The 16,181-nt window shown below is 42.9% G+C and overlaps 2 protein-coding genes across 8 annotated transcripts in view; one reads left to right on the forward strand and one right to left on the reverse strand.

Annotated features, from left to right (window-relative positions):
• PLG (plasminogen) overlaps nucleotides 1-10,594 on the forward strand; it is a 44,181-nt gene extending 33,587 nt beyond the window's left edge. For 2 of the 7 annotated variants that reach the window (XM_027079237.1, XM_027079211.1), the window contains 6 exons: nucleotides 1,387-1,507; nucleotides 3,246-3,326; nucleotides 3,818-3,958; nucleotides 5,837-5,943; nucleotides 9,378-9,523; nucleotides 10,175-10,336. In XM_027079237.1, coding sequence (XP_026935038.1) covers nucleotides 1,387-1,507; nucleotides 3,246-3,326; nucleotides 3,818-3,958; nucleotides 5,837-5,943; nucleotides 9,378-9,523; nucleotides 10,175-10,336 — 758 coding nt within the window. Of the gene's footprint in view, nucleotides 1-1,386; nucleotides 1,508-3,245; nucleotides 3,331-3,724; nucleotides 3,729-3,817; nucleotides 3,959-5,836; nucleotides 5,944-9,377; nucleotides 9,524-10,174 lie in introns of all 7 variants that reach the window. The other 5 variants (XM_027079228.1, XM_027079244.1, XM_027079247.1 and 2 more) reach the window with 4 other exon arrangements.
• A 587-nt stretch (nucleotides 10,595-11,181) lies between these two features.
• Nucleotides 11,182-16,181, reverse strand: part of SLC22A3 (solute carrier family 22 member 3) — an 88,385-nt gene continuing 83,385 nt past the window's right edge. Inside the window, exon 11 of the mRNA XM_027081876.1 lies at nucleotides 11,182-12,770. Coding sequence (XP_026937677.1) covers nucleotides 12,710-12,770 — 61 coding nt within the window. The 3' untranslated portion in view covers nucleotides 11,182-12,709. The remainder of the gene's footprint in view (nucleotides 12,771-16,181) is intronic.

Raw genomic sequence — 16,181 nt, forward strand, 5'->3', positions numbered from 1 at the left:
GAGCCTGTGCTCCGCAACGGGAGAGGCCACAGCAGTGAGAGGCCCGCGTATTGCAAATAAATAAATAAAATGAAAATAAATTTGAAAGATGCCCATTTTAAACATAATTTTATTTATTTATATTCGTTTATTTTAAATTGTAAATTTTTGTTAATTGGTTTTAACAACTCATTTCAATTCCACCAACACTAACAGTACAAATAGTAAGTAATTAAAAATAAATAGAACTTCAGTTTTGTTTCGAATACTAAGACCGGGGTACCATAATATCTGTAGTTATTCTTTTCTTAGTCCATTTCTGTAAGTCTATTCTGTGTAAGACACAGTAAGAGAAATTAAGGTCAGTGTTAGAGAGTAGGATTTCATTATATTGCATGCTTCTTTAAAAAAAAAAAAAACAACTTCTGTATATAGATTCTCAGAATAGGCCAAGACAATTGGAAAGGTATTTGGAAAATTCAGATTCCAGATTCACTAGAGGATAGAATCTCTTGGTTGATTAAGAGCAAAAAATTTCTCCTTGTAATGTCATTATCAAGATGATTTATGCTTCTGTTTTTGAAGATCTTAAAGGACTCCAGACAGTGGAGAAGCCCTTTATGAATACCTTGTGTAGCCCCTGAACTGTTCTAGACATTAGTAAGTGGCACCAACCAGAGATGGAGCATTAACCCTAATCTCCAGGAACCCTGCAAGCCAGGTGGAGAGAGAAAGCAGGTGGGAGAGTGAATAGAGAGGAAGGCAAGCGAACAGAAGTCATCTCCGTGGCATTGGGTTAGTCTTGGGAGGCTCCCTGGAAGAGTCATCCTGAAACTGGCTGAGAGAAGCCATTATTTCAGTTTAGGACTGTTATCCTTGCTACACACACAGACACACACACACGCACACATGCGTGCACACACAAACACACGCACACATACGTGCACACACAGAGATTCACATTTTAAAAATACTCTTAGTGCCTTTCAATGGGGATGACAGTTATGGTTTTCAATAAACTTTACATGGTTCAGATGATGATGGTGACGATGGTTCACTCTCTAGATATTCACATCAAGTCAGAATAACAATTTGTGTCAGTCAAGCTCCTCTCCAAAAAGCTCTCATTCTAATGCCTAACTCTTCCAAATTTATTTAATCACTTCCTTAAGAAAGCAGTAAAAAAAAAAAAAAGTACTTATATTTTCTTGAAAGGAGAAGGAAATGTTGTTGTCCCCTACCACTCTTGAAACTTAGAAAAAATATTCCAAAAGTTGTTTATGATTTTACTATTTAGTTTGGGCTTTGGGATGTCAAAAATTCAGTGCTTCAGCCATGAGCCATGAATTTATCATGAGTTGCTCTCTCACGACTTCAAATGCAAATTTTTCCCACTTTGTGCCACAGCTTCCTCTTCATTTGATTGTGGAAAGCCCCAGATAGAGCCGAAGAAGTGTCCTGGAAGGGTTGTAGGTGGGTGCGTGTCCACCCCACACTCCTGGCCCTGGCAAGTCAGCCTTCGAAAAAGGTAACACCATTTCCAGAAACAGTGTATTCCATCCTCCTGTGTACTCCTTGCAAAACCTTTCTACATTCACACTAAATCCACATACCCTCAGTATCAGTACCTGCCTCTAAGTTCTGCAAAGGGGTAAGGAAAACTATAAAAAATATTTTCTATGTTTTTTAGTTGAGGCATAGATGCTGTACAATATGTTACAGTTGTACAATATAGTGATTCACCATTTTTAAAGGTTATACTCCATTTATAGTTATTATAAAATATTGGTTATATTCCCTGTGTAGTACGATATATTCTTGTAGCTTATTTTATACCTAACAGTTTGAACCTCTCACTCCCCCTCCTTATATAGCCCCTCCTCCCTTCCCTCTCCCCGCTGGTAACCACTAGTTTGTTCTCTATATCTGTGAGTCTGCTTCTTTTTTTGTTATATTCTTTTCTATGTTCTTCAGTTTGAAAACAGTCAGAATTAGAACTTTTTTTTTTTTTTTGATCTGGGCAGCTATCATCAAAATTGATAAATGTAGCAATTTACACTAAGTTCCAATATTGCTGAAAAAGTATGGAAGATGCCTTGAGGGTTTAGACAGATACCCACTGTTACTTTGTCAAATGAAGAGAAAGGGATATTTTTAGAAATGGGACACCTGGAGGGGGAGGGTAAAGATGAAATTATCTATAATATATCACAGAGTCTCTTCTTTTTTTTCTTTCTTTCTTTCCTTCCTTCCTTCCACAGTTTTGTGAACTACTGAATTTAATCAAAGGGTGCTCACCTATTTGCAAAACGCACCTTCTTCAGTGAAGGGTAGCTCAGGATCGCCGTAATTTAAGAGTGATCAGTCCCCATCCTACATGACCCAGAAGGTTCAGGTTATCTTTCAGTGGCGCTCGCCTTTAATAAGCCCATTTGGTCTCATTCGAAGCACACGCGGGAAACAGGCTGATCTGCTTTTGATGTTGCACCAGAGCGCATGTGCCCAATCGCTGTGCTCAGTGGTCTTCCTTCCTTCCGCTTGTGAGATGCTATCGATGAATGAAAACAGTCTATTTCATTCCCTGGTTGAGTTGCCTTTTCTTTTATTTGTCTTATCATTTAGTAACTGCTTGAGATACAGAGCCTTCACCTTTCACGTATCTCATATTCCCTCTTTCCCAAGATGCGCTGTGGTCTATTTCCAGATTGATAATCGCCTTGCTGGTCATTCACTTACTATTTGTGTCCCTTTCATTATGATGGGCTTCGGAGCGGCTCACACAAATTTTATGAGCGACCCCGTGCCTAAGCAGTCCAATAAAGTAAATGATTTAGGGGACGTTCCCCCCAGAGCGAACTTTCTCAGGTAAGATTAGCAGATGCCCGTGAATCACGGCTACTCAGGATCCCATTTAGTTCCCTGAAGAATGACTCATCGGGTCTTGCATAGATCTTGTCAAAAAGAAGGGACAGGGAGCTGGAGTCCAGGGCCAAAGGGTCAAAGCCATGGGCGTGGACCCTCTGTTGGAGTCGCATGGCTTTGCTGGGCCTCGCCTGCGCGCCAGCCACCTTCCAGAGTGGTGTAGTGACCTCCTGAGAACCCACCACAGGAGCACAGCTCAAAGCTCCCACCATCCCGATGACGGGCTGGTCACCTTGTCCTTTGGGAACGTCAGCGATATCACAACAGAGTGAGCACCACTTCCGGGCTTTCTGAGGAATAAATCATCAGGTTTGAACTAAAATCCTGGCACGTTTTCCTTCTAGATTTCCTTCTAGAAGCCACTTCTGTGGAGGCACTTTAATATCCCCAGAGTGGGTGTTGACTGCTGCCCACTGCCTGGACAGGTATGTTTAGGGGACCCCTGACACAAAGACTCACTCGTCTTAAAGACTTCCGCCTCCCCCTCTCTCCTTTCCTTCACCTTTTCTCCTCCCCTCTCCCCTTCCCTGTCCCCTCCCCTTCCTTCCCTCCTTCCTTTCATGGCAGTGACACTGGGGACCAGGGAGTGGATGAGAAGGGCCTGAGGCAGAATTGCCAGGGCCATTGGACGAGAGAGGAGGAGGTGTTTCTAGAGAGAAACGAAGCAGACAGACCCCTATCTGCCCTGCGCCAACTTCAGTGTTAGTGTCATTCTTCCTCTGTGGTCAGGCCGAAAGCAGCCCCGAGAACATTCCTTAACAGCCAGGTTCAGGTAAACCGTGAACTTGTTTCTTGCCACTCGGAGGTCTCTGATGGTACGTAGCCCAGTGGGGAGAAGACGCAGTGCTGTGGCTCAGAAGGGCACCCGATGAAGGGCTGGCCCAGATTTTGTTCCTAACGTTGCTGTCTTCTCTAGCTACTCAGGGCCGGCATCATACAAGGTCATCCTGGGCGCACACCAAGAGACCGCCGTTGAAGACAGTGTCCAGGAAATACAAGTGGCCAAGCTGTTCCCGGAGCCCACTCGGGCCGACATGGCCTTGCTCAAGCTGAGCAGGTACTGGCTCGCCCGTGACTCTCACCCTGTGAGCAGTGAGAACATCCGCTCATCGCTGGGTTTATGAGCCGTAACAGAGTTGTGTGTGGGCAGCCCCGTCTAGGACCCCAAAGGCACGGGGCTTTGGGACAGGCATTGACCTTCAAGTGAGAAAACCTGGGCTCAGCCCCGCCTGCCTCTTACTAGCCGTGGTCACGACAAAGGCACCAGGACACAGTTTCCTCTTGCGGAAAAAGAGCGAGTTGAAACATGAGGTACAGGTTACCCCTCAAACTCTCTCACTTAATGTTCCCCAGTCAGCTAATATACATTCATAATCAGAGAATTATTCAATTATTCCAGGTTGACACTCTCTTTTCAATGTAATAATATATTTGGGGAAATCCAATGGGATTATGTATATTTCGAAGCACTTCATAAAAGGCGATGTAAACACACACACACACTCACAATTCACAAGTGCAAATTCTCCTTCTTCCTATCTCTGGTTTTATGTTTCCTGTTGAAATGGGGTTTTATTAAGTCTGACAAAATGATAAATTTGTTAACGTCATTTAAAGTGAGCAGTATTTGGAAATAGGTCACGAGGGAGACAGCTAAGTAAACAGACTGCTATTTTGAGAATAGGCACATTTGGGACAGTCAGCAAGGCACGCAGAGCCCATCGGCCATGCATGATGGGCTCCAGGTGACAGCGGGACGGCGGTGACGGTGACAAGGATGTGGCCAGCCCAGGGGTCAAGAGTCTGAGTGAGGCTCGCTGGGTCTGGACAGAAAACACTTCACAAGTTTTCTGGGTCAGTAAACTGAGTGACTCCCTGGGGTATTTGGACACTCTGGAAAGGAAAGAAAGGGCCTTCTTCACTTAGCCTAAAAAAGGAGCTGATTCGCTTTTCTCCATGGTCCCCTGGGGCCATCAGGAACGCTGTGATCCTCGAGCAAGTCATTTAGTGAACGTGGGTTCTGGATGTGTTCTCCGATAGACTGATACGCTTGGGCTTTCGGGTACCCACCCCCAGGCCCCCCAAACCCCAAGAGTCTCAGGCATTGGCGTTCCACGAGGGGAACCTATACCGTGATGACTGTGGCCCCCACTCCACGTGAGACGCCAATCTGTTCTGGTAGCTCTGACAGCGTGTGTCTGCTTCAAAGTTGAAGGCCATGATGGTTCTTAATCAGAATCAGGCATTTCTCATCTTCAGTGGGTTTTCCTCCTGAACTTACTAAAATAGAATCAAGTCTAAAAATCAAAGTTCTACTATTTGATTCTCTGGAACTCTAACGTGAAAGTTTTTGGAAAACAACACTACCTTGCTTACGCAAGGTACTTACTTCTAATCCTCTTTGACTTGGTATCTTGCATTATATTGGATTCTTCCAGCCATGGTGTTGTAACATTCATGGGTGAGGAAACTGAGGACCCGAAGATAGAGCAGCTTCTGCTCCTAGTGGCACAAGGCCCTTGCTATTATTAAAGCCCTGTGATTGTATTTCAGCTGAATGGTCCACCTGCTGACTGCAGCCCTCTTAACTTCATCTAGAAGTGTGCACCTGGTATAAAATTCCCATAGTGCGAGAATAGACCTTAAATGTCATTGTCATCTCTGTTCCCACCTCTAGTTTCTTGTCCACAACTGGTGCCTTTAAAACAAAATGTTCTATTTTTTTTTTTTTTTTTTTTGACTCATAAGATACTACAGGCAAATGTGGGGATGAAAAGTTGTTTTCTACATTGCGCTGTGTCAGTGAAGCAAGGAAGAAATACCAGCTCAGAGCGTTCTGGGGCTCTGGGGCAGGTGGGATCTTGTGACCAACCGATGAATGGCAGAAGTCTCCCAGCAGGGCAGTCAAATGTAACTTTTGATGTTTTCCTTTCAGCCCTGCCATCATCACCGAAAAGGTAATCCCAGCTTGCCTGCCATCCCCGAATTATGTGGTCGCGGACCGGACAGTATGTTACATCACTGGCTGGGGAGAAACCCAAGGTAAGATAAATTCTGTGACTCACATGATGAACTTGTTCTGACCTGCAACCTACATGGGAAAATGAGCATGTGTACCGATTTCTATCAGTGAGTGAGGTCCACTCCCTTCCTGACTTTGTCTGGACATCTGCCTCCGTCTCTATAATCAGTCATCAGGGGACATGGATGAGGGGAAGGGTAGTGTTTCCTTGAGACTCTGACCCCAAAAATCCAAGGTTAATATTGTGTCCCCAGGTAAGTAGGGTTTTGACACAAGCTACAAATTAAGGGTGTTAGATTGTCGTTCATGTGAATTAAGCGCACAGAGTTCCCAAACATGGTGCAAATCAACAACAAAAATTATAGTTAAACTAGTCTCCCCCAATACCCACTTGCCTGGCTCTGTGTGGAGACGTTGTTGGGGGTAGGGCAGACTGACAGCAGAGAAAAGAAAGAAAGGTCCCAATTCTAGGATGGTATTTGGTATTGGTTGACGGGGTGAGGATGAGAGAGGAAACGTTTCTGCAGGATCCTGGCTCAGCAGCTGGTACTATATTTTGGGAATCCCGTCTTCTCTTTGCAGTATGCCCTGTATTATATTATAATAAAAATTATTATTATACCCTTCAGACTCGGGCCTAGGAACATTATAAGAATGTCCTAGATCTCTGCCTCACTTTCTCAGAAGCATTGGTCGGAGCACCGGAGTGGGAGTCAGGAACCCTGGAAAGTAGTTCTGGTTCTGCCACCAGCTGGGCGAACGGGACAAGTCACCTTACCTCTTTGTACCATTTGGCATCTAAGCCCTCATCCATAAAATCCGTGTTTTCAAATTACGTTCTACATGTTAGCCTTGGTTTCCTCATCTGTGCCACCCTATGAGGTCACTGTGAGGATTGGGATAGTGCATATGGAGAGCTCAGTGCTTTGGAGATGGTATTTCAGCAGCTCCTGTACCTATGATACGACCACCACCGCCATCACCACCATCATCACCACCACCATCACCATGGACACCGTCCTCACCACCACCGTCCTCACCATCACCCTCACCATCTCAGGATCATCATCATCACCATCGCCGTCATGGTCGGCCCCCAACCCTCCCCGTCATCACCACTGTCACTGTCATCAATAAGTACCACATAACCTGTGTGTAGCTGAGCCCTGATGGAACCCAGGCCTGCCAGACCCCCGCAAGCCCATTCACTGTTTCTTCTGTCTCACCCAGCACCCACACTTTTCTAACTATCACCCTGCACTGGGTGCCCCTGTCTCTCCAGGCCTCGTCTGAATGTCTAACTGGAGAAAATGATTCTCAATGTATTCATTGGATCAGGAGTCACAAAACATGAGTCAGGTCTGTTTACCGATTTTCTATGTGTCAGTAATGACATCAGATCCATCAGCCTCTCCGTGTGAGGTCAGAATTCTCCCCTTTAGTCTCCAGGCTTTCCCTGACTTCCGTATTCCAAAGCAAGGTAAGGGTTGATGTCAAGGGGGTCATTCATGTCAGCCCCTCATCAGCAATCGCTGGGTATTTTCGGGGACCTGCTTCGACGTCCCCACCACCCCATCAGGTCCCTAGGTCACCCTCAGCCTCAGAAACGCCATCTCTCCTGTGGCCACACGATGGCAGCACCTCTGCACAGACCACGAAGGCGTCTGGTCAACTAGCAGTGGATTTGTCCCTAGACTCAGGATGCCTGTCTTGCTCAGAAAGCAGATATAAGAGCAGGGCACTCAGTTAAATTAATTTTCAGCAAAAATTTTTGAGAAGGCCGCACCCTCTGCATATCCACCCAATTCAGAAAATGCATCCGCTACCCAATGCTTCTGTGGTCAGGACTTTCGTCCTCAGTGGCTCTGCCTGCCCAGGGCTGGGACTCGCCTCTTCTTTCCAGATGGTGGTTCTCTTAGGTGCTCCCGTCAACTCCAGTGTAAGTTTTCTGAACTCAAGACAATTTTCCGATTTTATTAAAAGTCTTTGGAGAAGAAGCAAGTACCTTATTTCCTGGCTGTTTCACGCTGGCAACGCAAAGATTTTGCAAAACTCATGAAAGCTGGGCTTGCAAAATTGGAAAACTGGATTATTTGTGAAAATGCTGAGACGTACCTGGGTGTGTCCATCTGGAAAACATCATCACTTCTTGTGATTGTGCACGGGTTCTATTTCCATTTGCCAAAGTAAGAAAAAGCAGTTTTTCTCACGAAGAAAGAAGTACAGTGAGGAAAACAAGCACATCAAAGAATCTTTACTGGCCCTAATCGGAAAAGAAATGTAAATTAGGAAATAAATTAAGACAATGTCCACCCATCACATTAGCAATCATTAGACACCACACACTCAGAAGGTTGTTGTGCGCTGCTTTTTTTCTAGTGACAGTTTACACTGTCACACCTGTTTAGAAAATATTTGGCAAAGATATTGGGAACCATAAATATGTCTATATAATCCCTCAGAACTTAGACTTAAGAAAATACTAAGGAATATGAATAACCTGTAGGAACAAAGAAGTGACACGTTGAGAGCAGCTGTTGTAGCCAATGAACGTGGTGGTGAAGAGTTTGGGCCATGATGTTGCAGACCCAAGTTCAAATCCCAGCTCCACCGTACCTGCTGGGTGATCCTGGGCAAACTACACACCCTTCCTAAGCCTCAGTTTCCTTAACTGTACAATAGGAACGACAAAAGTGCCTAGGTGATCGGACTGTTTTAAGGATGAAATGAGCTACACCACATAATGAGCTTGTGCCTGAAAAAGTTAATTGTCAGTAAATGACAGTTGTTCTTTTTTTAAAATATTGTGGTAAAATATACGTAACGTAAAATTTACTTTTTTTAACTATTTTGAAGAGTACAACGTGGCATTTAGCACCTGCACCACGTTGTGCAACCGTCCCCACTGTTTACAGAACACTTGCCTCACCCCAAAAGGAAATCCCAAACCCATTCATCAGTCACTCCCAACTAAAATATTAATTATACAGATTGTAGGTTTATGAAAGTCTTTATGATATAACTTTGTGTGGAAAAAATGTGCACTATGATATAAGTAGTAAAAGAAGCGTATAAAAATCCTAGAAGGGAATATATGAAAATAGTAGCACTACTATTTCTCAATCTCTCTTTATACATTAAAAGTAAATTTCTTTATAGTTTAAAAAAAAAAAGAAACCAAAAAATAACAACACAAACCAACCTCAAAATCCCATAAAGAAGCCCAGGTTAATTAAGTCTAGGTCTTGGGAACATGAAATCTTATATAATGTGTATACTTTCAAGGGTCAAAAAGAAAAAAGAAAGATTTCTACTAGTACCAGGAACTGACTTCTTGTTTTATCCAACCTCACGATGAACATGAGATCTATCATTGCTGCTCTGTTGTTCTGGAAGCTTCCTTGCGGACACGTTTTCGATCCAGTCACCATGCGTTTCATCTTTTTAAACACAGGCACTTACGGCGCTGGCTTGCTCAAGGAAGCCCGGCTGCCTGTGATTGAAAACAAGGTGTGCAATCGCTATGAGTATCTGAATGGGAGAGTCAAACCCACCGAGCTGTGTGCGGGGCATCTGACTGGAGGTGCTGACAGCTGCCAGGTAACAAAAGACTAAAGACATCAAAGTTCATCTTGTGTTGGCCTGTTTTGGCCCCTTAGACATTTCAGCCCCAAAGCAGCAAATTCGAGAAGGATTTGTCAGTTGAAGGCCACAGTCTAAATGTTGCCCAGAAACCTTTTAAGTGTGTCTCTGAAGGCTGATTCAGGTCATCTAGGGTGATTTCTTCGGCCTTGAGTTCCCCACTGGTTGTAAGGGAATAGTTAAGCACCATCACGGCAACAGCCCCTACGCCTCTGGGAGGGGGATCTTGGGTGGGACTCGGGACGTGGCCTTTCTAGTAGGAAAGGGAGGTTGGTATAAGACAAAGACCCTCCCACACCTCCTTTAAGATTGTTCCTGGGGTTACCCTCCCTAAGAGAAACCCCAAGGCTTGAAGGGATGAATACAGTTTTCACAAGGGATTTCTTTTCCCCCTGGGAAACACTAAATGGTACGGTTTCGTTAAACGTACATTGCCTAGTACTGAAGCACAGCAGATGTTCCAATAATATGTCACTAAGTTCCTTTCTGGTTGGAAAGGGATGTTCAAATACTGGGAACAACTTACATTTGGGTAATAGAAGGATGACATCCCATACTAAAAGGATGGAAGCTTAATCCTCTCATGGTTTTTTCCCTTCCTCTGTGTAGGGTGACAGTGGAGGGCCTCTGGTTTGCTTTGAGAAGGACAAATACATTTTACAAGGAGTCACTTCATGGGGTCTTGGCTGTGCACGCCCCAATAAGCCTGGTGTGTATGTTCGTGTCTCAAAGTTTGTCACTTGGATTGAAGAAACAATGAGAAAGAATTAATTAGATGGGAGGCAGAGTGAAGCATCAGCAGATCTGAAGCTGGAACCTGGGTAGGGAATTCAGCGTACTCAAAACTAATTGACAGTAATCAAACTAAGTTTGACACTGTACTTAGCTACCAGCTACTGCCAACCGCAACATTTGTTTGTATTGCTGTGGATAACTTGTTCCTGTCCATGGACTGCTGGATTCTGTAATAATGAGGCAGTACAGCTATGACATTTGTTGAAAATAAACTCTGTACTTCCTTTGACTTAATTTTTTGATTTTCACTGTTTTCATGCTCTTCGTTCATCCTACCAATTGTAAATGGTGTAACTCTTACAGACCTGAGTGATTTCGTTCCCTCTCATAAGGAAGAGAGGAACGAGAAGCCTGTAAGATGACTATAGAAGCCCTAGTAAGTCACCTATATATTTACCTTGTCACACATCTTTAATGTCTTTATTTTTGGCACTGGGATGAATGTTTTCAAAGCTGCAGCATATATGGGGAATCATGAGCGCAAATTCTGTTCTTGGGAATGAAATCTGTTACTGACAACTTGACTCTAGCCCAGCACAGGAGACCCTGGGCAGACAGCTGTATTCTGAGAAGTAAACCGGGCAATGGAAGTGTCGTAACACAAGACCAACTAAGAGTCTGAATGGTATTCTGGGTCACATATGAGTCTAGGAATGGTGCCAAGAGCCTGGAAAGGAGCAACGAACATATACTGAAGGTGGACTATTTAATTTCCATCAGTAATTGGCTGCCTGGATATGTAGTATACTTTGTCACATGGGAAGAGTGTTTTACAGTGACTCACGTTCAGAAAGAAGAGAAAGGATGCCAATTGATTTTTCTTGACAATTTACATTTTTTTATTGTTATCAGAACCCAAATGTCAACTCAAAATACAATTCCAAGGTGATAGTATCAAGAAGCAACAGTCATCTCACAGCAAAGAGAAAAATGCAAAAGAAACAAAAATGCAAGGGTGTATGAATAAAGGGTAAGTGCAGCATTACACCCTTAAAGAACTGTGTTTATTTCATTGAAAAATAAAGTATTCATATTCAATTCTGATGTGCTTTAAGGATTAAAAACTTATTTTACAATTAGCACGTACACCGTACATATCGTCACACGTTCACATAGAAACTTTCTTCCTCACTGGCAAGGTTTCCCTTTGGCTCCCATTTTACCTGTCCACCCAAAATAATTCATTAAACAATTCTGCATAAGATACATACTGAACCTGAAAATATAACAAATGTGACATAGAAAGCAGGACATCATAAAGACAGCATATTTGTATTTAAACTCCACATTTCAAAAAGTCTCAGTAACAAAAAAGAAAGATCCAATCCCTTATTAGTACCTGTAAAGTCATGTACAATATAAACTTCTGCTCATTCTTTTAAGCATGGATATAACTGACCTTTCTTTCAAACTAAAATGTAAGCTTCTTCCCAAGACAAGGCAAAAGTGTCAAGATTGAATGAGATTTGTCCATAATTTTCACTCTTGACCATGGGCATCATCATAGAGCTGAACTCACACATATAAGATAAATATCCCTGTATGATTAAAATCTGAAGACCCATGAAGTCATAGTCCATGGCTTTCACCAATAAAACACTGAATATGTGGCTCTAGGCCACATAAAGGAGGACTAAAGGAGGACCGCAGTTACCCTGAATCATCTCAGGACCAATCTGATTTTACAAACAATAGAGCCAAATCCTTGGATTGTCCAGCAGATTTGTTCTTATTTCTGGGAAAAGGCCTAAAAGTGCCTGCAACCCTAGATGCTCCAGGAGCTTAAGGGGCTCAAGGTGAGAAGAGAAAGCAAAGGCTCAGAGCCAGGTGGCCCGAGGTCCTTAGATTCAGTCTCCGCATTAACAAGATTCCCAAATCTTCATCTTCCCTGGAATCATCAGAACCCTCAGTTCAGAGCCTCCATGTCTTGATTAGATTTGATGAGCCCATTTCTGTACACTTGCCCCAGATCCTTGGTTTGCACATCTTGCATTCCTGATGGAACCGTCATTGAGAACTGGGTGGGGCTTCTCTTGTCTCTCTGTAACCCAGTGGGTCAGAGACACTGCCCCAGCGTGAGAAAAAACCTCAGGAGGAGCTGTGCACACAACGGGCTCTTGGCTAAACCGGTCACATATTACATGTTCCCAGAAACTTTGACGGCACGATGAGTCTTGATTCATCCGACATCGTATAAAAATACTCTGGATAGTCTGAATGTCTATGTAAAGTATTAAAAACACTTGGAGCTGCACAGCTGAAGTGGACACACACACGTCTCTGCAAGGCACGTCGGTTCCTTGGGGGACCAGCCTGAATAGCTCTTTCCTTGCATCTCTGGCAGGGGGCTCAAAGGTGAGAGCTCAAAACTTGAGTTTTCTTTTTTCTGCCACATTTATAGGAATGTGGACTAACAAAACAAAGGAGAAAAGAGAAAGTCCTTATAAAAGATTACACAACTAGTGAGAAGGAAGTCTTTTTGTTATTACTCAATTTCATAGTTGGTTTTGATCGAATACACTCATGCGTAACTGCTCATAAAAACCCAACTCAAAGGGAACAAAATTAACTGTCTCCAAGTCATTTTTGGCCTGCCCTCAATCCCTAGGCAGGGGTTAATTAGCATTATAGCACATATAAATTCTTTATGAATTTCTACTCTGTAACAGATGGTTTGGAAATGAGCTGCTGATGTGAACAAAAGAAGCAGAAATGAGAAAATGACTAAGTGCTGTTGTAGAAGGGAAAATGCTAACAGGTTTCCGTAACTTGGGGCTAAGTAGTTTTTGTTCCTGAGTAAGTGATTATCGAATGCAATCAATGTGCTTAACTTGTAAAACCATAGATCAGACTTTTATTAGACGTTTTTTCAAGGGTAGGGACCAGGCATAATTAATTAATTTACCCAATTTTTTAATTATGAAAATTTACAAACAGAAAAAAATTCATGTAAGTTGAATTTTTGTTGGTCGAATTCTTCCTGTGTATGTACTGCTTGGATATTAATTTTCCCTGCACAGCATTGAGATGGCCTTCTCACCTCCAAAACTCCATCTCTTCCAATTGTTTAATTCTATTTTTAATATGATTGAATTGGCAAAAGAGTCTTGATCTCAAATCACTCCCTCTTCCTCCACTTTTTCCTGATGAGTTCGAAAATCTGACTTCTGACTGGTTTGGGGATCAAGAATGAGTCTATCACGCTCACTATAAACGAGCAGCAGCAAATGGAGTCGAGTCAAAAAGAAGAATGCAGTGCCTGTCGCTGGAGGGTTGGCACAGAGGGCATTCACAAGAGAGGGCAGCAGATGTGCAGGAAAAGAACTCTGCACCACTGAGTTAGACGTCTTAAAACTCCAGTGACACATTCCCAGGCTTGTGCCACCAACAGTCAGCACTGAACTTCTTACTTTTGACCCTATAATCCCGGCCGGGATGCTCTCCTGCGTACCCCAGCCCTGAACAGATCCCGCAGGGCACATCAGCCCATGAGAAGTTGCCCTTAAAGTTTGGATATCTTATTTGAAGATAATCCTATTTCCTTTCTCACCATTTCCCCTGCTTTATCTAACCTTAAATAGTCTTCTTTCTTTCCTTTGGTCTGTTAGCATGACTGCAATTGGAGTGACAGGGTTGGACACCGCCCACCCTGATCTGGCCCCCATACGCTCATACAAACCAAATAATTGTCTGTGATGACACAGCTAGCAGCATGTTTATCCTTTCTGGATGATGCAAGTCTTTCCATGATGTAACACTCAAGAGGACAGTTTTGATACCTTTTATAAATTTCTTTTTTAAAAAAATATTTATTTATTTATTTATGGCTGCGTCGGGTCTTAGTTGCAGCGCTCGGGATCTTTCATTGTGGCACACGGGCTTCGCTCTAGTTGTGGCACAGGGGCTCAGTAGTTGTGGCGTGTGGGCTTAGTTTCCTCGTGGCACGTGAGATCTTAGTTCCCCAACCAGGGATCGAGCACGAGTCCCCTGCATTGGAAGGCAGATTCATAACTACTGGACCACCAGGGAAGTCCCCCCTTTTATAAATTTCTTAACTTAATTTTGGTTTATAAAATGGCAATGTCTTAAAGAGAATCTCCCATCACACCTCAGACTTCACGTAGCATTGTTTTACGGTAAAACATAGGTAGAGCTTTGGTTGAGGAATAAGCCATTACCTATCAGTTTACTTACAAACAAGCACAAGAATCTGATTGGGTTACTTCATGGACGAATGTCCACCTGTGCTCTGATTGGCCAGTCCTGTTAGAAGTCAGCTGGTGGTTTGGTTTTGAGTACACTGATAAGCCTTTCTTAGGAAAGTTCTGAGATGATTCGTCAATCTTATTTTTCAAAATAGCATCAAGAAATAGGACTATGAAATCACTGTATAGGTTTTAAAGGTCTGGTTGAAATACTTCTGAGCGATGGTTGCCTATCTCTGGGGAGGGGGATGGGACCTCATTAAAAGAGGATATGAAGAGAGAAATTTCCAATACTACCAGGGGATTCTTGCTATTAAAATACTCATAATCAAGTAGGATACAGCATAAGATAATAAAACTACTCAAAACAACAGTCACACCTGTACACTGGACAATATCAATCCCAGTACTAGCATGTAGAAGTTGTGAAGTCTCTCTGAGCATAGATTTCCTAGTATACAAAAAAGTAAGGATAAGAACTTGTATTGCACAGAATACTTTGAGTAGTAAATGAAATGACATATATGAAACCATTGATCACGTATATAAGGACCTAAAAAATGTCGGTTTCTATTCTCTTCCCAGTCTGTCAAGTGAAGAATAGAACTGCCATGAGGTTACTAACATTTCAGTCTTGTCATAAATACTTTTGATAAACTTTTTAAAAATTTAGAGATCCATACTCTTAATTTCTAGGTCACTGTTTAGAAGAAGATGGATTTTTATTTTTAAAATTAGCTGTTAGGAGCTTCTCTGGTGGTGCAGTGGTTAAGAATTCGCCTGCCAATGCAGGGGACACAGGTTCGATCCCTGGTCCAGGAACTAAGATCCCACATGCCGTGGAGCAACTAAACCTGTGCACCACAACTACCGAGCCTGCGCTCTAGAGCCCGCGAGCCACAACTACTGAGCCTGCGTGCCCACAGCCTGTGCTCCGCAAAAAGAGAAGCCACCACAATGAGAACCCCGCGCACCACAACGAAGAGCAGCCCCGCTCACTACAACTAGAGAAAGCCCGTGCCCAGCAATGAAGACCCAATGCAACCAAAAATAAATTTAAAGTAAATAAATAAAATTAGCTGTTAAATTATTTTTTTTAAATTCACAAATGAGGACTTCCCTGGCAGTTCAGTGGTTAAGACTCCACACTTCCAATGCAGGGGACACAGGTTTGATCCCTGGTCAGGGAACTAAGACCCCACATGCCACGCGGTGCAGCCAGAAATTTTAAAAAATTAAAAAAAATAAAATTCACAAATGATACAAGACCATGAGTTGTAATTAAAAAAATAAAAAATCGAACAATTCAGAAGTCTATGGGGTATAAAAGTAATGTCCTCCCTTCTACACCCTGCTTCCCGAACGATTTCTATCCCCAGAGGGTATATTTTATCATTTTAGATCTTTTCCTATGCATTCTCATATTCATATTCTCTCTTCCTATCTTTTTATTATGGAAGATTTCAGAGAGATTAGAATATGTGTACTGTGGATTTTTCTTGATATAACAAAAACATATTTCATATTCATATGTTGGTTGGATATTAACTTTCCCTGTACACCATTTAGACACCCTTTTCCCAAATTCAGTCTTTCTCACTGTCCTTCTCCTATCT

The sequence above is a fragment of the Aethalodelphis obliquidens genome, unplaced genomic scaffold (genome assembly GCF_003676395.1).
Source record: "Aethalodelphis obliquidens isolate GAN/ISIS:26980383/991018 unplaced genomic scaffold, ASM367639v1 scaffold3, whole genome shotgun sequence".
In the NCBI taxonomy this organism is placed as follows: Eukaryota; Metazoa; Chordata; class Mammalia; order Artiodactyla; family Delphinidae; genus Aethalodelphis; species Aethalodelphis obliquidens.